Genomic DNA, 16,177 nt, shown 5'->3' with positions numbered 1-16,177 from the left:
CTCTGCCGTACTACTTGTGTGACCTTGCATGAGTCCCCTCTGTGACTCAGTTCCCCATCTATTAAGTGGGGATAACGCTTCCCTGCCACAGACGAGTGTTGTGAGGATAAATACCCTCAAAACTGTGAAGTGCTCAGATAAATACCTCAGGTGGATCTCCTGATCTGGGGCAGACGGAAATCTGAGCAGTACTGAGCATTCTTTTTCTTAGCCCCCAGGTCAGGGGTAATCCATTATTTTTTGTCAAGGTCCAAATTTCTCAGCCTAGATATAGGGAAGGTCCAGATTCCAGAGACAATAATAAAAAATAAGTCAATTAAAAATATGCTGGGGAGGGTCTGTTCAAAAGCGTCTGGCAGTCTGGCTTGGGCCTGCGGTCCGCTGATTGATTACCCCTGTTGTAAGTTATCCACACGGGAGCAACTTCTGTCTGCTCTTGAATAGCCTACGCTGGAGAAAGGGGCTGAAAGATAGGGGCTTTGTCTCCCTTGTGAACAGTGTCTCCTTTCAGTGCCCAGAGGTTCCTTGTTGCAGTGTGTTACTGAGCCTGCGACTGGCCCCCGCCTGGGGATTGGGTTCTCAAGATGGAAGACAAGAAGAAGAAGAGGAGTCCGAAGCCTGGCTTAGCTCAGCCTGCGTCATCCAGTGCGCTGCGCAAGCTGCCCGTCCCCACCAGCAAAAGCACCACCTTCTCTCTGGGGCTGCCTCACCTGCCCTCACCAAAGCAACGGGCCAAGTTCAAAAGGTCAGTGCTGGGGGCTGGGATGATGGGGAGCCTGGGTTACAAATGCTGCCTGTCCCCAGGTATTACACCTGAGACCGCGAGCACCGAAACCACACAGGCCACTCCTGCGTGAGCTACCCAGGGCTGGAGTTGTGCCGGAATGCTCTGCGGTGCCAGTCCGGCACTTTGTACTGGAACGCTGCTTCACCTTCCAGCAAATCACTTACTGCAAATGCTGGGAACACACTCCAGAAATGATTTTTTTTTTTATTTTTTAGGACTGGAGCTACAGCAATAGCCCCCTTTAGCTGTAAGGAGCAGGCTGCTGTACTTTTCTCCCTCTAGTGGTTGGGTGCAACATGCTCACACAGGCTAGACCAGCGCACTGCATCATGCAGAACTGCTGGACTGGTGGTAGCGTCTCTTGGGTCCCTTATCTCTGTTGCATGGGAGGCTCAGCACAGTGAGCTCCTTGGAGGAAAGACAAGGCGAACGAGTTAGGAGGCTGCATCTCTTGGCATGGAAAGGCCTCCCGGCAATGTTCATGTGGATTTGTGTTTTCTATCTAGGGTGAACAAAGAGAAATCTCGTTTGCCTCAGCCTGGGGGCAGTGGGGGCGCGGCACTGGGGGCCCCTCTGCAGCACTCCTTCCTGACTGACGTCTCAGATGTTTATGAGATGGAGGGGGGGCTGCTGAACCTGCTCAACGACTTCCACTCGGGCAAACTGCAGGCCTTTGGTAAGCAGGGGGCACCTCCTCTATCGGGGGGGTTCATCAGCCTGAATGGGGTCCCCAACGTATCAATGCCTGGCCCTGGGGTGCTGGGAGCTAGGGTCACCCAAAGCCACCGTGGCTGGCGCTGGAAGATCTGGCTAATCGGGGAGGCTCCTGCTACACATCCTGTTGTGTGATGTCCGGGGCAGGCCCAGTCCATCCGCAATGGGAAACCTGGGACAGCGGGTTAGGCATCTCTACTGCAAGAGGATGTGTCGTGGTGGCTGAGTGTAACCAGGTCCCTGTCCTGGGTGGCACAGGGAAGGAGTGCTCCTTCGAGCAGCTGGAACACGTCCGGGAGATGCAGGAGAAGCTGGCGCGCCTGCATTTCAGCCTGGATGTCTACGTGGAGGAGCTCTCTGAGGACCAGAAGAAGACGGTGGCAGATAGGAACCTAGATCAGTTGCTGACGAATGTGAGTATCAGAGAGTTCCCCCTTCATGGGCTGACCCCGGAGCCCACCCTCGACCACATCCCTGCTCCCTTCGAGCCCCGCACTTACACCGTGCTGCTCTGAGTGCCTAGTGCAATGGGGCCCCGACCCCCTCTGGGGGCTACCACAATACAGATAATGCCCCCTAATGATCTTCAAAGGCAAGGGGGAGCCCTGTTCCCTTTTTTGTCATAGCTGCTTGTGTCACCTTGTTCTAATGGTGGTTCTGTTTCCCTTTTCAGTTGGAAGAGCTCAGCAACTCCATGTATCCTTCTGCCGGGGCCTATGGGGGCTGTGGGATTCTTCAGGGGGCCTGTTTTGTATGTGCACAGCTGGGTGACCCCTCGGGCAGGGCAGGGAAGAGGGAATCAGCTTTGAGACACTTGAGCCCCACTCTCCAATATCTCCCGAGACCACGGCATTGGATATGAGGTGCCATTAATAGATGCTGGTCATCTTCTACCAGAGACTCTAGGCAGGGAGTCCGGTAGAGCTTGGAGGCTCCTTGGGAATTGCCAGGGGTTTCAAAGAAGTCAGGACTCTGCTGGCGCCAAAGGTTTCCAGGCGAGCCTATCATGGAGACATCTGTAGGACACCATTTTAGAGGGAAGGTTGGGTTGGAAGGAGGCGCCTGAGGGTGGAATCTGGAGGTGTGAGTAACCTCTCTGAGCAGCACATGCCATCCTTTGCCCATCAGTGGGCAAGAGGTTAGAGGGAGCCCTAATGTACTGAGCCAGAGCGGTGAAGGATGCTGGCTGGAATCCACTGCTAAGGGTAACCAGGCACCATGAATGGAGTGAGTAATTTGGCTGAGTCTATGAAGGAGCTGGATAACTGTGGGACCAGTTTGAATTAGCATGTAGTACTGGCCACTCTTGGAGACAGAATCCCAACCAGGGTGGCTTGGTGGTCTGATCCAGTATGGGAAATCCTGCGTCATTGGCTGTGCAGGATAAGAAGGAGTAAAATCTCCTGCTTCAGGCTGCTCTCCCTAGAGGTCAGGAAGGAACCCTTCCCCCATCTCTGCCATGCACAGTTCCCCAGGAGTATTTTTCTGTTGTCTGCACAGTTTCATGTACAGACCATGGCTGGCGGGAGGAGACCAGACTTTTTATTGACCATTGGCCTGTCCCATTGGGGCAGGGAGATGCTATATTCTATGGATCATTGGTTTGATGAGGCAGGATACTGCATGGTACAAACCATTGACAAATCCTATGTTCCTGTGCTGCGCAGGCTACCAGCCAGGGCGCCAGAACCTTTGTAGGGGGGCGGGGGGCACTGGTGCTGGAACCGGAGGGCCACGGAGCCATGCCCACCACTTTCTAACATGGATGTAGTTTGGGCAGCGGGGGGCGGCGTTGCCCCTCCAAACTGCAAGCCTTGGGCAGGCACGGAACGGTCCAGCCCCTGCCGGCGCCACTCCGTGCCTGCCCAAGGCTTGCAGTTTAGGGGGGGCAACACTGCCTCCGGCCTCCCGAAACTACACCCATGTTAAAAAGTGGAGGGGCCATGGCCCCCCGTTCTCCCGGTTCCGGTGCCGTTGCTACTGGGTAGAGAGACTGGCTCAGTTGGAAGGTTTGTGTTAGGAACTCCAGCCTCTCCCCTCACGGATCTTGTCAGTGATGGGGTGGCAGCTTGATCGATGATTCTTCTTCCTTAACGTAAAACTCAGCCAAAAGCTACATCTAGCGGAGAATCCAGACCTGGAGGATGCTGCCACTGCCTAGCTGAAAAGGCTGCCTGGTCCCTCCATAGACAACAGAGGGCAGCATTGAGAATTCTGGAGCTAAGGGAAAGCTCCACCAGCTTGAATCCATCATGTCCATCTCTGAACTGTACAGAAATGTAGGGGTATAAAAGGAAGGACACCCCTAAGAGAAAGTGTTTTGGGGGTGGGCTGGGCTGGGGGAGGGGCATGTTGTCCAATAATTTTGTATCAAAATCCAGGATTTCTAGAGCATCTGAAAAGGCCAAACATTGTCAAGATAACTTGAAAAGTAAACAAGAAAATCGTAGAGGAAAGACTGGGAATCAGCCGTACTGGGTTCTCTCTCCTGGTCTGTTCCCAGCTCATCGTGTGACCTTGGGCAAGTTGCTGCACCTCTCTGTGCCTGAGTTCCCTGCCCCCCCCCCTTTTTTAAAAATGGGGTTAATGATACTTAAGCAACCTTGTATAAAGTTCTTTGAGATTCCTGGATAAAAGGTGCCATATCCAAACAAAGCATTGTTAAGGGGAGATAGAGCCTTTCGTTTTCAGGCTGTTGCTTCCACCCTGATTCAGTTTGGACCATTCGAGGGGCTGTCTGTGAAATGAGTTTGGTGGGTTTCAGTCAAGTTCCTAGTGGACAAACAGCTGTAACTGGCTTCCTTGTTGACAGCCCTCCCAGCAGAATGATCATGGCCTGTCAGGCCTGGAAGACTGAACTCCCCTCTTTCCTCGCTCCCAGACTTTGTCCCTCCAAGGCAGGGTGGTGAAACAGTGGAAAAGTACAGCCACTAGCTATGCAGGACATTTAAAATCTCTCTAGCTCCAGCCCTGTGTATCTGGCAGTTGTCACCAGCCTGAAACTACCTGAAATGTAAACATAGAAGCAGCAGCCAAGAAAAGCTCAGTAAAGGCTTTTGCTGGTTTAGCTTCTGCCTGTTCTACAATGCAGCGGTCAACACGGAACTGAAACCACGCAGGAGAAGTATGATCACTTGAAATGAAACAGGTTTTGGAGCTCGCAGAAAAGTTTCTGCTAATAGTGTAACAAGTCATTAACCGATGCTGCTGTCTGATCCTTTTCCTCCAACATTTTTTAATGGTTGAATTTTTGCAACAATACAGTTTTTTTGTATTGAGGCCTATAACTACCCCTCTTGCAAAATACCCCAGGCCTTTTATGGAAATTCTTTCTATGGGAGCTGGGTAATATTTCCATTCCAACAAGGATAGAAGTGATGGCTTTGCTAGACCAGACACCACAAGTAAGAAGAGAGGAGTTTAAACAACTAACATTTCTACACTTGCACACACACCCAGTCTTAAACAGCTAAGCTGCTTCACTTTGACACTGAAAGTGAATAGGTGAGTGTATGTTTATGTGTCAAAATGTTTTTCTAGTAGTAGAATGTAGCACTAAATAATGAAATTGTAATGTAAATAAACTAGTTGTGGTATTTTGCTGTTTTCTCCACCACTTTAATTAAGGTGTAAAGAAGGAAAAATGGATGGAAGTTTAAAACAAAGGAGGGGGTAGCCAGGACTCCTGGGTTCAATTCCTGCATCTGCCCTAGGCTTGTGATTTTTTCAGAAGTGACTAATGGAAGTGGGTGTCCAATGTCAGACACCTGAATGGAGCCTGATTTTCAAAAAATGCTGAGCGTGTTCCAGCTCCTTTACAATGTCTTGGGTTAGGCTCCTAAATCCTGAGGCTTGTTATTGTCTTGCAAATCTTGCCTAATCGCTCTCTGCCTCAGTTAGCCCATCTGTAAAATGGGGCTGAGGCTGAATGGAGGAGGCATGGGGGTAAAGCACTGGGAGCTACTCTACCCCAGACAAAGAGGCAAAGATTCACTGGGAAAGCAGGTGGTTCAGGGCAAGGGTGCCCCCAGAATTTTGCTAAGGAGGAGGCCAGGGTAGTGGCCCAGCTACCCCAAACCTGAGGGGCAGAGTGATGCCCTGTGCTTGGTCATAATGTCACTCACTTGTATTTGGCCCAGCCACCCCTCCATCCTGCCACCAGGAATGGGGCTCTGCTGTGAGATCACCCAGCTGGTCAGAAGGCAAAGAGGGGGACCCCCTTATACCCCTCCAGAGGGTCCTACCTTTGACTGGCTAGGGGTTCAGAGCGGGGAGCCCCCAGCCTGTGTGGCACTTGGACATGGGGCCACTCACTGCCCTTCCCCCTGCTGGCCCCAGGCTGGCTACTGGACTGAGGTGGGACCGACAGTAATGGGTCTCCTCCCCGCACGTGCCGCAAGAGGGCAGTATCCAGGGGCCACTGCAGGGCGGCGGGCGGGAGGCGGAAGAGCCAATCCCCTGCCTGCTGTCGCCACTCGATGACGCCATTGGCCGGAGCCCGGTTACCAGGCAGCGGCAGCGGTGGTTCGGGGGAAGATGGCGGCGGAGCAGCAACGGCTGGTGATGAAGCTGCAGGTGAGGCGCGCGCAGGTATTGGGGATAAGGTGGGGCAGGCCGTGAGGGTGGGGGCTGCATATCTGAGGAGTGGGGGGGAGGGTGCATCTGGGGCAGGCCGTGGGGGGGGAGGGCTGTATATCTGAGGAGTGGGGGGGGTGCATCTGGGGCAGGCCGTGGGGGGGGAGGGCTGTATATCTGAGGAGTGGGGGGGGTGCATCTGGGGCAGGCCGTGGGGGGGAGGGCTGTATATCTGAGGAGTGGGGGGGGTGCATCTGGGGCAGGCCGTGGGGGGGGAGGGCTGTATATCTGAGGAGTGGGGGGGGTGTGCATCTGGGGCAGGCCGTGGGGGGGAGGGCTGCATATCTGAGGAGTGTGGGGGAGGGTGCATCTGGGGCAGGCCGTGGGGGGGGGGAGGGCTGTATATCTGAGGAGTGGGGGGGGGGTGCATCTGAGGCAGGCCCCGGGTGGGAGGGCTGCATATCTGAGGAGTGGGGGGGGTGTATCTGGGGCAGGCCGTGGGGGGGGAGGGCTGTATATCTGAGGAGTGGGGGGGGGTGCATCTGGGGCAGGCCGTGGGGGGGAAGGCTGCATATCTGAGGAGTGGGGGGGGTGTGCATCTGGGGCAGGCCGTGGGGGGGAGGGCTGTATATCTGAGGAGTGGGGGGGGTGTGCATCTGGGGCAGGCCGTGGGGGGGAGGGCTGCATATCTGAGGAGTGGGGGGGGTGTGCATCTGGGGCAGGCCGTGGGGGGGAGGGCTGCATATCTGAGGAGTGGGGGGGGTGTGCATCTGGGGCAGGCCGTGGGGGGGAGGGCTGCATATCTGAGGAGTGGGGAGGGGGGTGCATCTGGGGCAGGCCGTGGGGGGGAGGGCTGCATATGTGGGGAGGGGGGGTGCATCTGGGGCAGGCCGTGGGGGGGAGGGCTGCATATCTGAGGAGTGGGGAGGGGGGGTGCATCTGGGGCAGGCCGTGGGGGGGAGGGCTGCATATCTGAGGAGTGGGGAGGGGGGGTGCATCTGGGGCAGGCCGTGGGGGCGAGGGCTGCATATCTGAGGAGTGGGGGGGGTGCACCTGGGGCAGGCCGTGGGGGGGGAGGGCTGTATATCTGAGGAGTGGGGGGGTGCATCTGGGGCAGGCCGTGGGGGGGGAGAGCTGTATATCTGGGGCAGGCCGTGCGCGGGGGGTGCATCTGGGGCAGGCCCCGGGCGGGATGACTGTATATTGGAAGGGTGGGGTGGTGCATCTGGGGCTGGGGCAGGCCCCGGGGGGGATGACTGTATATCGGAGGAGTGGGGGGGGGGTGCATCTTGGTGTTGGCACATCTTGGGAGACAAGGGGCAAAGTTCTGTTAATCTGTTTCTGATGCCCCAGCTCCTGCTGTCTCTTGCACTTAACGCTTAGTGTGGAGTCTCTGGGTCAAACACCTCCCTGCCATAAGCTGGTGCAGCACCACTGAAGGCAGTGGTGGGTTGTTCTCTTACTCCAGGCCTGAGTTTTCCCCTCACTGAAACCAGAGTAATCACAGCTCCTTGGTGCGCCTGTCTTTAGTTTTTTCCTGTGTGTTTCATAGAAACAGGCACAATATACAAATAACATTAGGGGCCTTGATCCTGCACTACTGATGTCAGTGGCAAAATTCCCATTGACTTCAAATTTGGTGCATTTTTATCTATATTCAGAGTTTGTTTGCATTTGAAAGTTAATTTGGATTAAGGTAGGGTGTGAATTTAAGGCACAGTAGTCATTCCTGAGTAGCTCCATGGTATGAGACATGGTAGACAAGCCATAATATGGTATAAGGAAGCCACATGTTCCTTAAAGGGTGGATGCCTTTCTCAGAAACTTTCATCATTGGTGCTTTGCTGTGGGGGGGGGGGGGATGTGTTCGTTCTAAAAGAACCTAACCACTGGTCTGGGGCAATAGCCCAATAGGCGAGAAATGTATCTCCTCAATGAAAGAGGTTTCCCAAGACCTGGAATCTTACCCTCTAAGGAAGTGACTTGAAAAGCACACCTGGAACTGTGTTCTTCATTCTATTCTAAGAAACTTTTTAAAAAGACTAAGTGAGAGAATTTAGGCTTTGTAAAAATAAGTTTTACAAAACTGAAAATTAGGAGAAAACAAAATCCAGTGGAAACGGTTTTAAAACACACACAAACATCTCCCTGTAGTGTTTGAAATCTGTTTATTTCAGATCAATCACTTTCATCTAGACAGGTTTCAGAGTAATAGCCCTGTTAGTCTGTATTCTCAAAAAGAAAAGGAGTACTTGTGGCACCTTAGAGACTCACAAATTTATTTGAGCATAAGCTTTCGTGAGCTACAGCTCACTTCATCGGATGCTTTCAGTGGAAAATACAGTGGGGAGATTTATATACATAGAGAACATCTAGACATATAGAAAGTGACGCTGACTAGAAACACAGTGAAATTGATGGGCTGTTTTCTCTGTCTTAGCCAGAAGAAATACAAAAATAAACCAACAAATTGCCTAAGCAGTAACAATAAGTTAGGGCCTGATCCTGCAAATATTCACTACTCATGGCCAGAAGCATTATATCTGGTAGTCTATTTGACTTATGTGGGACTATCAGGGTAGTTAGCATCGTGCCTTATGTGGCATTTGCAGTACTGGGCTCTAAGATTTTATTAATGATTGTTTCCGTTTTAATAATCTAAGGTATTGTGAAGTAATAGTAATGTTAGGAACCATTAGGAAAGGGATAGATAATGCCACTACATAAACCATTGGTACGCCCACACCTTGAATGGTGCATGTAGTTCTGATCAGCTCATCTGAAAAAGGATATATTAGAATTGGAAAAGGCGCAGAGAAGGGCAACAAGAATGACTGGAACAGCTTCCCTACAAGGAGAGAATAAACAGATTAGGACTGTTTGGCTTTGAAAAGAGATGAGTAGAGGGGAGGATATGATACAGGTTTATAAAATCACGAATGGTGTGGAGAAAGTGAACAGGGAGGTGTTTTATTTACCTGTGACATAACACAATAACTAGGGGGTCACTCAATGAAATGAATAGGCAGCAGGTTTACAACAAACATGAGGAAGTACTTCTTCACACAACACACAGTCAACCTGTGGAACTCATTGCCATGGGATGGTGTGAAGGCCAAAAGTATAACTGGGGTCAAAAAAGAATTAATGGAGAATGGGCCCATCAATGGCTATTAGCCAAGATGGTCAGGGTCGCAACCCGATGCTCTGGGTAGCCCTACCTCTAATGCCAGAAGCTGGTTGTGAACGACAGGGGATGTATCACTCAAAATTGCCCTGTGCTGTTCGTTCCCTCTGAAGCATCTGCAAATCGTCTCTGTATTGGGAAACTTCGTCAACCATCTCTATGACTATTTAAGGATCTCTGTCTTATACTTCATAGGCCTATGTCAGGGGTTATCTTGTGAGGAAGAGGTTCCATAGCTTACAGGAGGACTATGAGAACACGGTAAAGGAGATTGAAGGGGATTTGGGTCAGTTGCAGTGGAAAGGACGCTTCATACCAACGCCTTTCTTTCCTCAAAAGGTATGGTCCATTCAGTTCATGGTACGCTGTCGCTCCTGGCAAAGGCTGGCATTGCTGATATGATTGGCATATTCTCTGTGTATAGGGATTTCTTACAAAAAATTGTGTAGCTAAAACGGTATTCAGCACTTCTACATATAGCAGGTAGTTTCTGGACTTCATTATCACATGATTTGTGCTTGGATTCAAACTATGGTCTGGCTAAATGCTATAACTGCAGCCATATTGGGGAAACCTGCTTGTCCTCTGACACAGTTAAAGCTTCCATCTCACACTATAGACTGAACCTAGCTATGTGTTGACCACCCGAATCGTGATGCTGAAGCCTGGAAGAACCAACTCTCTCTTCTCCATGACAGACCCCATCTGTCCATAATACAACCAGGCACTATCTGAGACTTGCTCTCTTGCAGTGTTTGTAGTGTAATAAAAAAATCCAACGAGGTTAGTTTCTTCCTGGCCAAGATGATCTCGCTTAGTAGATGTTTGTAACCAGCTCTGGTAACTTTCCTCACTGCTTTCCAGAAATTCATTCTGCCCACAAATGAGGAAAGTTACCAGAGCTGGTTACAAACATCTACTAAGCGAGATCATCTTGGCCAGGAAGAATCTAACCTTGTTGGATTGTTTTATTACTTCCCTCTATTCGTTAACTCTCCTTCATGTTTAACTTCTCAAACATTGTTTCTCCAGAAGCAGATGAAAGTAAAGCGATTAATTGATCAGGAGTCTGGATCCAAAGACCAGAACAACACTGATAAAGGGCAGCAAAAGCTTTGTCCTCTTGAGACACTAGAACCAGAAAAGGACTGTGACTGTAGGAGTTACTTGAAACCTCCAGCCCAGCTTCAAGGTGAGGAGATGGTTTCAAGAGGTGAAAGCAACGGAGTGAAGCAAAATCCAGAGCGTGCTGCAGATAAATCCACTGGACAGGACTGCAGCTTGTCAGGGGAGAATATGGAATGGAAGAACTATAGCAATGCATCATCTGTATGGAGCAGCACTGTTCCGGAGACAGGGTCTACTGCAGTCAGCCAGGGTAAGAAACAGGAATAGGGATGCACATTATAGCCAGCACCTCTGAACCCTTCCAGCATGGCATGTGTAACCTGGCAACATACTCACCCACCTGAGTTAGATTGTTGGGGAGACAAAAGCCTCAGGAATACAACAGAGAGACTAGAGCAATGAATTTTATCCAAGAGGTAGCATAGAATAGAGTCTGGGGCCTCTTGCGTGAGTCTCCTGTTTAAATCATATCTCCTCCCCAAGGTCGTGTCTACACTACGAAATTACCTATTGCAGATATACATTATTTAACTGCAAGGACAAACTAAACTTGGTTCCACACCAGTTCAGAAACCTTGATCAGCCCCTGTTTGGGGCAGGGTTCCAGGTTTCTCACCTAAAAATCCCTCTTATTCAAATCTTCCCATTTTCCAAATGTAGGTTCTGCCTCCCAGTGAGCATCAATTGTAGGGGAAAATACACCCTCTTACAAAAGGTTAATCACTGTGGTGGGGAAAGGTTTGAAAATACAAACCTTTGTTTGCCTAAATACATTCCATGTCACCTCTTCCATTAGCATAGGGGAAGGGGGAGGTCCTTGCTGTACTTGAGATCAGATTAAAGATTTTTCTGCAAAGCCTTTGATCACAAGCAAGCTAGATTTTTCTGTTCCAAGCAGCTTTATGCATACTCTTCAAGCTCATAGTCTTGCTTGGGCTGCTTAAGTTAGGAACTTCCTTTCTTTGTAGGTCCTAGAGACTAACTGCAGATCCTCAAAGCAGGCAATATCTCAGTGTTATAACCTCTCTATGTAGGCACCATGATCAAGTATAGAGCAGAGTCTAGGGAACACTGTGTTGGAAAGACTCTAGGCTCTAGCTCTAGAAAACTCTGATAGTCCATCAGGATGGATTTTGTTCAAGAGTGTAGGGATTTTACCCAGAAAAGTGTTTGATTTTTATCCTGTTTGTGGACATGCATGTGTTTGTTTTGACACAGTTGGAAGTAGGTTAGTATCCAAGGTATCTCTCTCTTGATGTACAAGACCAAGAAAATAAACAGCCTCTTATGGAGCCAGAAAGTGAATAATACAGACAGACTGGCCCAGTTTTGCCAGCAGTAACCACACAGGAAAATTAGCTAGCTTCTGTACCCACTAGCTTCTGTATAGTATGACTCTGCAAACCAAGGAAGGTGATGTGCATCTTTCATAAGATGTGAGGAATGCAAAGAGGTTAATTTTCTAAATAGCTTGCTCCAAGTCTGTGTGCACTGGCTTGGTTTAATAGTCGTGTGTTCTTGGATACTACAGTGATGATGGCAATATGAGAAGCGAGAATAGTACAAAATAGAATTCTGGTTCCAAATGGGGTGACCTGCCTCTCTTTGTTGCAATGGGTTGTTGACTTTGAAACCTGTTGACAGCAGTTTGCATGTTAAGGTGGTTAACTGTTTCACTGCTGATTCTTCTATCAAAACATTCAGTTCCCCTGGGATTGTGGGTGGAATTTGGGAAGAGTACCTCCTGCCCCTGTCTGGCCTCTGAACACAAGAGGGGATCTAAAGAGGATCTAGGCTATAAAACCAAATAACCCCTTAAATGGCATTAATCTCTGTTTTCCATTTCTGTGCAGAGCTCCCATCCAAGAGCATAAAACAGGAGCTGCCTCAAACTCTTCCTGACCTCCAGTGCTATCGAAATCACTTGGCCATGGAGCTGCTGTGGCTGCAACAAGCTATCGTGAGCCGTAAGAGTGTAAGAGCCTGTCCTTGCCTCTTGGTGTGTTCAGAGGTTGGCTTGTCCAGACAAACGTTTGCAAGAGGAATCTGCGGTTAATCACTGTGGTGGGGATTGGATTTCCAGGATGAATATTTAGTTACATAGGAGTTTAATCAGATGATGGAGGTGCATTTCTCTTCTCTGCAGGAGATGATAATATTTAACACTTGTACAGCACTTTCCATGTGTAAACATCAGCTAATTAGATGAAGATATGGCTGAGGTTAGCTATAGGTGTGTTACAAAGACTTCACTGCTCTTCTAGAATGTACTACAGTCCATATTCTAATCTAAACCACACTTGTTCATCTAGTTTATCCAAATATGTTTTGTGAGGTAGGGTCTGTTATTTCTTTATTGTTGTGTTCTCTCACTTACATGCTAATCTGCCTTCAGTGCTAATCTCCAGGCATGAGTGTGAATTAGCAATGATCAGTTGGTAAAGAAATAAGGATAGAATAATGCTTATATTGTACCTTCCATCTCAAGGTCTCAAAGTGCTTTATGGATATGGGTCAGTGGTATCACATCCATTTTATAAATAGGGAAATGAGGCATGGTGAGGTTTGGTGACTTGCCTGAGGTCAGACAGTTAAGTCAGTGGCAGAGCAGGGGTAGAATGCAGGAATACTGACTCTCCTGGAAGTCCCTGGCTTCAACTGCTAGATCTCTACCTCGGTTTCTCTCACTTTCCTACCGAGATGTGGGTACGGAATTCTGTGTTTTCCCCGCAACAGTGGATGGGATTAGTAATGTAGTCATCGGGGGCTGTGTGTGTGTGTGTGTTAGTAAGAGTTCCTGCTGCTGAAGGACACTGAGGGTTGACAATCTTAACCATAACCTACTCTAAAAACAATTAAACATGGAGGATGTTGTCTAAAATGCCAGGTACTCTGCTAGGCAACCCAACACTGGTAAACCTGGCATGCTGGGGCTTATTTCCAACTGTAGGCACAAAGGGAGAAAGATTTCTATATGCCTAAGCCTAGGACTAAGGTAAGGTGTTGCTGACTTGCTGTGGGACCTTGCAATTTGTGCCTCAGGTTCCGTCTATAACATCGGGATAAGGTTATTCACCTATAGTGTGCGTGCGTGTGCACACCTGGCTGGGTGGGCGTGCATGCATGCACTGCTTAATTAAGTTTGTAAAGTGCTTCGTTGCATGTGACTATTGCTGTGTGTATACTTAGCAACGTCCCTCTGCTCTGTCCACTTGCTCCTCTTGTGAATAGGCAACATCCATAGGACAGATCCTTAGCATATTAGAGCACTCTGCCTGGCCATGAGCAAGTAGCCAGCAGAGGGAGGAAGACACCTAAATCTAGCCCTACAAGCCTCAGTTGCGTTCCTTTCAATGTTTAAGGATTTCTCCCCACATATGAGGGCTCCAGTGGTAGCTGGGTAACAGGCAGACAGATGCTTCTCTGGTTTCAAGTCTAGCAAGATTTAAGCAATCATTTGATTTCCTTTTTGTCTTGTAGTATTTGATTCTGAGGCAAAGGCTGGGGACTCCCGAGTGATAGGAAACTGTTTCAGAGGGATGCAGAGTATGCTCACCTTGTAATGGAGGAGCAGCGTTCTCTGGGACTAGCTGGACTGTGTCCCATCCACTGCAGGAGGGGAATCCTCGCGTGAGCAGCATGAACTGCAGCTGCCTGGGAAAGCACTAGCTCCACTGTGGCATAGATGTTCTTCATGGTTAACTTGTGACTTCCACTGGGACTTTGTCACATTCATCAGAATAAGAATTAGTTACGATGAAGATGTTTATTTTTAAACTTGAAAAGTCTTGGTGAAGACACGTGTTAAATATCTGCCCCACGCTAAGGAGGACATTATATGTACTGAAGGGGTTATTACTCAGCCCTCACCCGGAAGAACCCCATTTCTGCTGACTGAGCCTGAGAGGGAAATCTCAGCCAGACTGATTTGTTTATGTACTTTTCTTTAAATGATTAGTTGATGATTAGTGGTTGAACTGATCTGCAGGGAAGCAGCCTGGTGCTTTGAACACGAGGAATGGGCTCCCCTCCACAGAGTAGGAATGGCTTTTTGTAGTCAGCTCGCTGAGCCATGTATTTGGAAAGAGTCTGCCTCCCATATACCATGACTCTGTTCTCAAGACTTGGAGATCCCAAAATACTCCATGCCAAACCCTGCAGACTTCACTCCAGCAGAATGCTAACCACAAGATTTGGCCCTGGGTGTACAGAATGTATTCTCTAACCAGATGCTTTTCCCAGTGGGCTTTGTTGCCTGTTCTAATCGTCAACCCATGAACAACAGAAAGGGGATTTTTCCATATGGCATGGTTGATCCCTATCCCAGACCCTTAACACTTTGTGAGTGCAGATGCTCTGGGTTCTATCTCTTTCCACGTGCAATCATACACATATTTAATGTAGAGTCTGGAACTATTCCAATGAAAACTGTGTCAGTTCCTGAACATACTCATTTGTTCTCCATTTTTGTTTCTGAATAAAATATGGTCTCTTCCCCAGATTTGTCTCTGCCATTGGCTGGGCTAGATGGTGTCTTGATCCCTCCACCTAGCACGGACACTATCCAGTGAAAAGCAAAGCAAGCCTAACCTCAGCTATAATGTCAAATGCTAGGGATGGGCAGAGGCTGTTGCTTCAGATGACAGAGTATATGTTGAAGGAAAGCTCTCCAGGTTGTAACCTGTTCACGATGTAAATAAAGCTGTTGGATGCATCCTTTAATGCATATGTCTTTGACTTGACTCCATTTAGTACAGACTAGCCCTGTAAACGTATGGAGGGGTACTTCAGAATTTGATGGTTCCAGCCAATGTAACTTTCTGGCCCTATTGAAGACTAATGAGCTACTAACTTAAGCAGGATGAATATTTGGCCCTCTGTGTTCAAGAAGAGAAGAGAGGAGCTGTTGTAGGCTTCACTTCTTCACCCCTCTGCAGAGATGGGGGAATCAGGCTGATGTCTTGAATCTATGCTCTCAGCAGTGGAATAGAAAGGGGGAGAAGACGGGGCACGTATAGTTTTGTTTGCATTGAAATATTTTTTGAGTGGTTGTCATATAAGTGAGAGGTGTTTGGCTTGAATTCCTCTGCCAGCTGACCAGACTTGTCTGCAGCAGTTCAAGCTCCGCCCCCCAACTATCTTTCTATTGTAGGTACTTTTCTGTCCCCCCCAGCAGAGCAGGGAATTGAACCTGGGTCTCCCCGGTTGTGAGCTAATACCCTAGCCACTGGACTATTCTTCCTCTCCTGCAGGCCAGCAGAGTAGTTCAGTTTCCATAGTCCATTTTGATGATGGTAACTAGGGAGCTAATTAATGCAGGGGGATGGGGGGGGGTTGCTTTGTGATGCAGATACTTGTCAACTAGGTGCTGCATTGGCACCTGCCAAACTCATGTCCCACAGGCTACTGAGCAGTTATCAGAGAGTGACAACTTTCAGACACCTCCACTCTGGGCTGTGGAGATAATCAGCCCTGTCTGCTCTCCTGAGCCATCCGATCTCCTGATTTTGGGGCTGGGCTGTGAGGGAGCTTTTGGTGCTGTTTGTGTGTAGTAGAGGAGAGGTACTGAGGAGCTGTTTGGTTCTCCGTTTGAGTGACTCAGCCTCCAGGCCAGCCTACAAAACTCCCTCCTCTTGCTGGGGCTGCAGCCATGGAAACGTCAAGAGTCCCTTTCAGAACACAGCTCTGAGAAGGGAGAGGGAGCACAAAGGGAGACAGCCAGCAAGGGCTTGTGCTTAGCACAAGGGTTGCTGGGGTTTTCCTCTTCCAGCCTTTGCCCTGCGCTG

The 16,177-nt window shown here is 49.2% G+C and overlaps 4 protein-coding genes across 4 annotated transcripts in view; 3 read left to right on the top strand and 1 right to left on the bottom strand.

Moving 5' to 3' along the window:
- The first annotated feature begins 543 nt into the window (after positions 1-543).
- On the top strand, positions 544-3,791 carry CCDC28B (coiled-coil domain containing 28B). Its single transcript, XM_077837976.1, has 5 exons — positions 544-745; positions 1,294-1,463; positions 1,760-1,914; positions 2,175-2,197; positions 3,608-3,791. Exons 1-5 carry the CDS (start codon positions 585-587, stop codon positions 3,660-3,662), a joined length of 564 nt encoding a protein of 187 aa, XP_077694102.1. The 5' UTR covers positions 544-584; the 3' UTR covers positions 3,663-3,791.
- Positions 3,792-6,035: 2,244 nt separating this feature from the next.
- Positions 6,036-11,098, top strand: IQCC (IQ motif containing C). Its single transcript, XM_077837901.1, has 3 exons — positions 6,036-6,091; positions 9,459-9,602; positions 10,296-11,098. Exons 1-3 carry the CDS (start codon positions 6,038-6,040, stop codon positions 10,656-10,658), a joined length of 561 nt encoding a protein of 186 aa, XP_077694027.1. The 5' UTR covers positions 6,036-6,037; the 3' UTR covers positions 10,659-11,098.
- Positions 8,228-16,177, bottom strand: part of TMEM234 (transmembrane protein 234) — a 26,158-nt gene continuing 18,208 nt past the window's right edge. Inside the window, exon 6 of the mRNA XM_077837904.1 lies at positions 8,228-8,924. The gene's annotated coding sequence lies outside the window, so the exon portion shown is untranslated. The remainder of the gene's footprint in view (positions 8,925-16,177) is intronic.
- The window catches only part of DCDC2B (doublecortin domain containing 2B), an 18,594-nt gene continuing 14,694 nt past the window's right edge, over positions 12,278-16,177 (top strand). The window contains exon 1 of the mRNA XM_077837899.1: positions 12,278-12,366. The gene's annotated coding sequence lies outside the window, so the exon portion shown is untranslated. The remainder of the gene's footprint in view (positions 12,367-16,177) is intronic.

The sequence above is a fragment of the Eretmochelys imbricata genome, chromosome 19 (genome assembly GCF_965152235.1).
Source record: "Eretmochelys imbricata isolate rEreImb1 chromosome 19, rEreImb1.hap1, whole genome shotgun sequence".
Classification (NCBI taxonomy): Eukaryota; Metazoa; Chordata; order Testudines; family Cheloniidae; genus Eretmochelys; species Eretmochelys imbricata.
Note: the sequence above shows the minus strand (reverse complement) of the source record. Positions and strands in the feature narration are given on the sequence as shown.

Excerpts from the sequence above, each read along its gene's own strand:
- CCDC28B (XM_077837976.1), top strand. The coding sequence starts at position 585 with ATGGAAGACAAGAAGAAGAAGAGGAGTCCGAAGCCTGGCTTAGCTCAG. Across the intron at positions 1,464-1,759 it reads GGGCAAACTGCAGGCCTTTG|GGAAGGAGTGCTCCTTCGAG; the intron begins GTAAGCAGGGGG and ends TGGGTGGCACAG. Across the intron at positions 1,915-2,174 it reads TAGATCAGTTGCTGACGAAT|TTGGAAGAGCTCAGCAACTC; the intron begins GTGAGTATCAGA and ends TTCCCTTTTCAG.
- IQCC (XM_077837901.1), top strand. The coding sequence starts at position 6,038 with ATGGCGGCGGAGCAGCAACGGCTGGTGATGAAGCTGCAGGTGAGGCGC. Across the intron at positions 6,092-9,458 it reads TGCAGGTGAGGCGCGCGCAG|GCCTATGTCAGGGGTTATCT; the intron begins GTATTGGGGATA and ends TATACTTCATAG. Across the intron at positions 9,603-10,295 it reads CGCCTTTCTTTCCTCAAAAG|AAGCAGATGAAAGTAAAGCG; the intron begins GTATGGTCCATT and ends TTGTTTCTCCAG.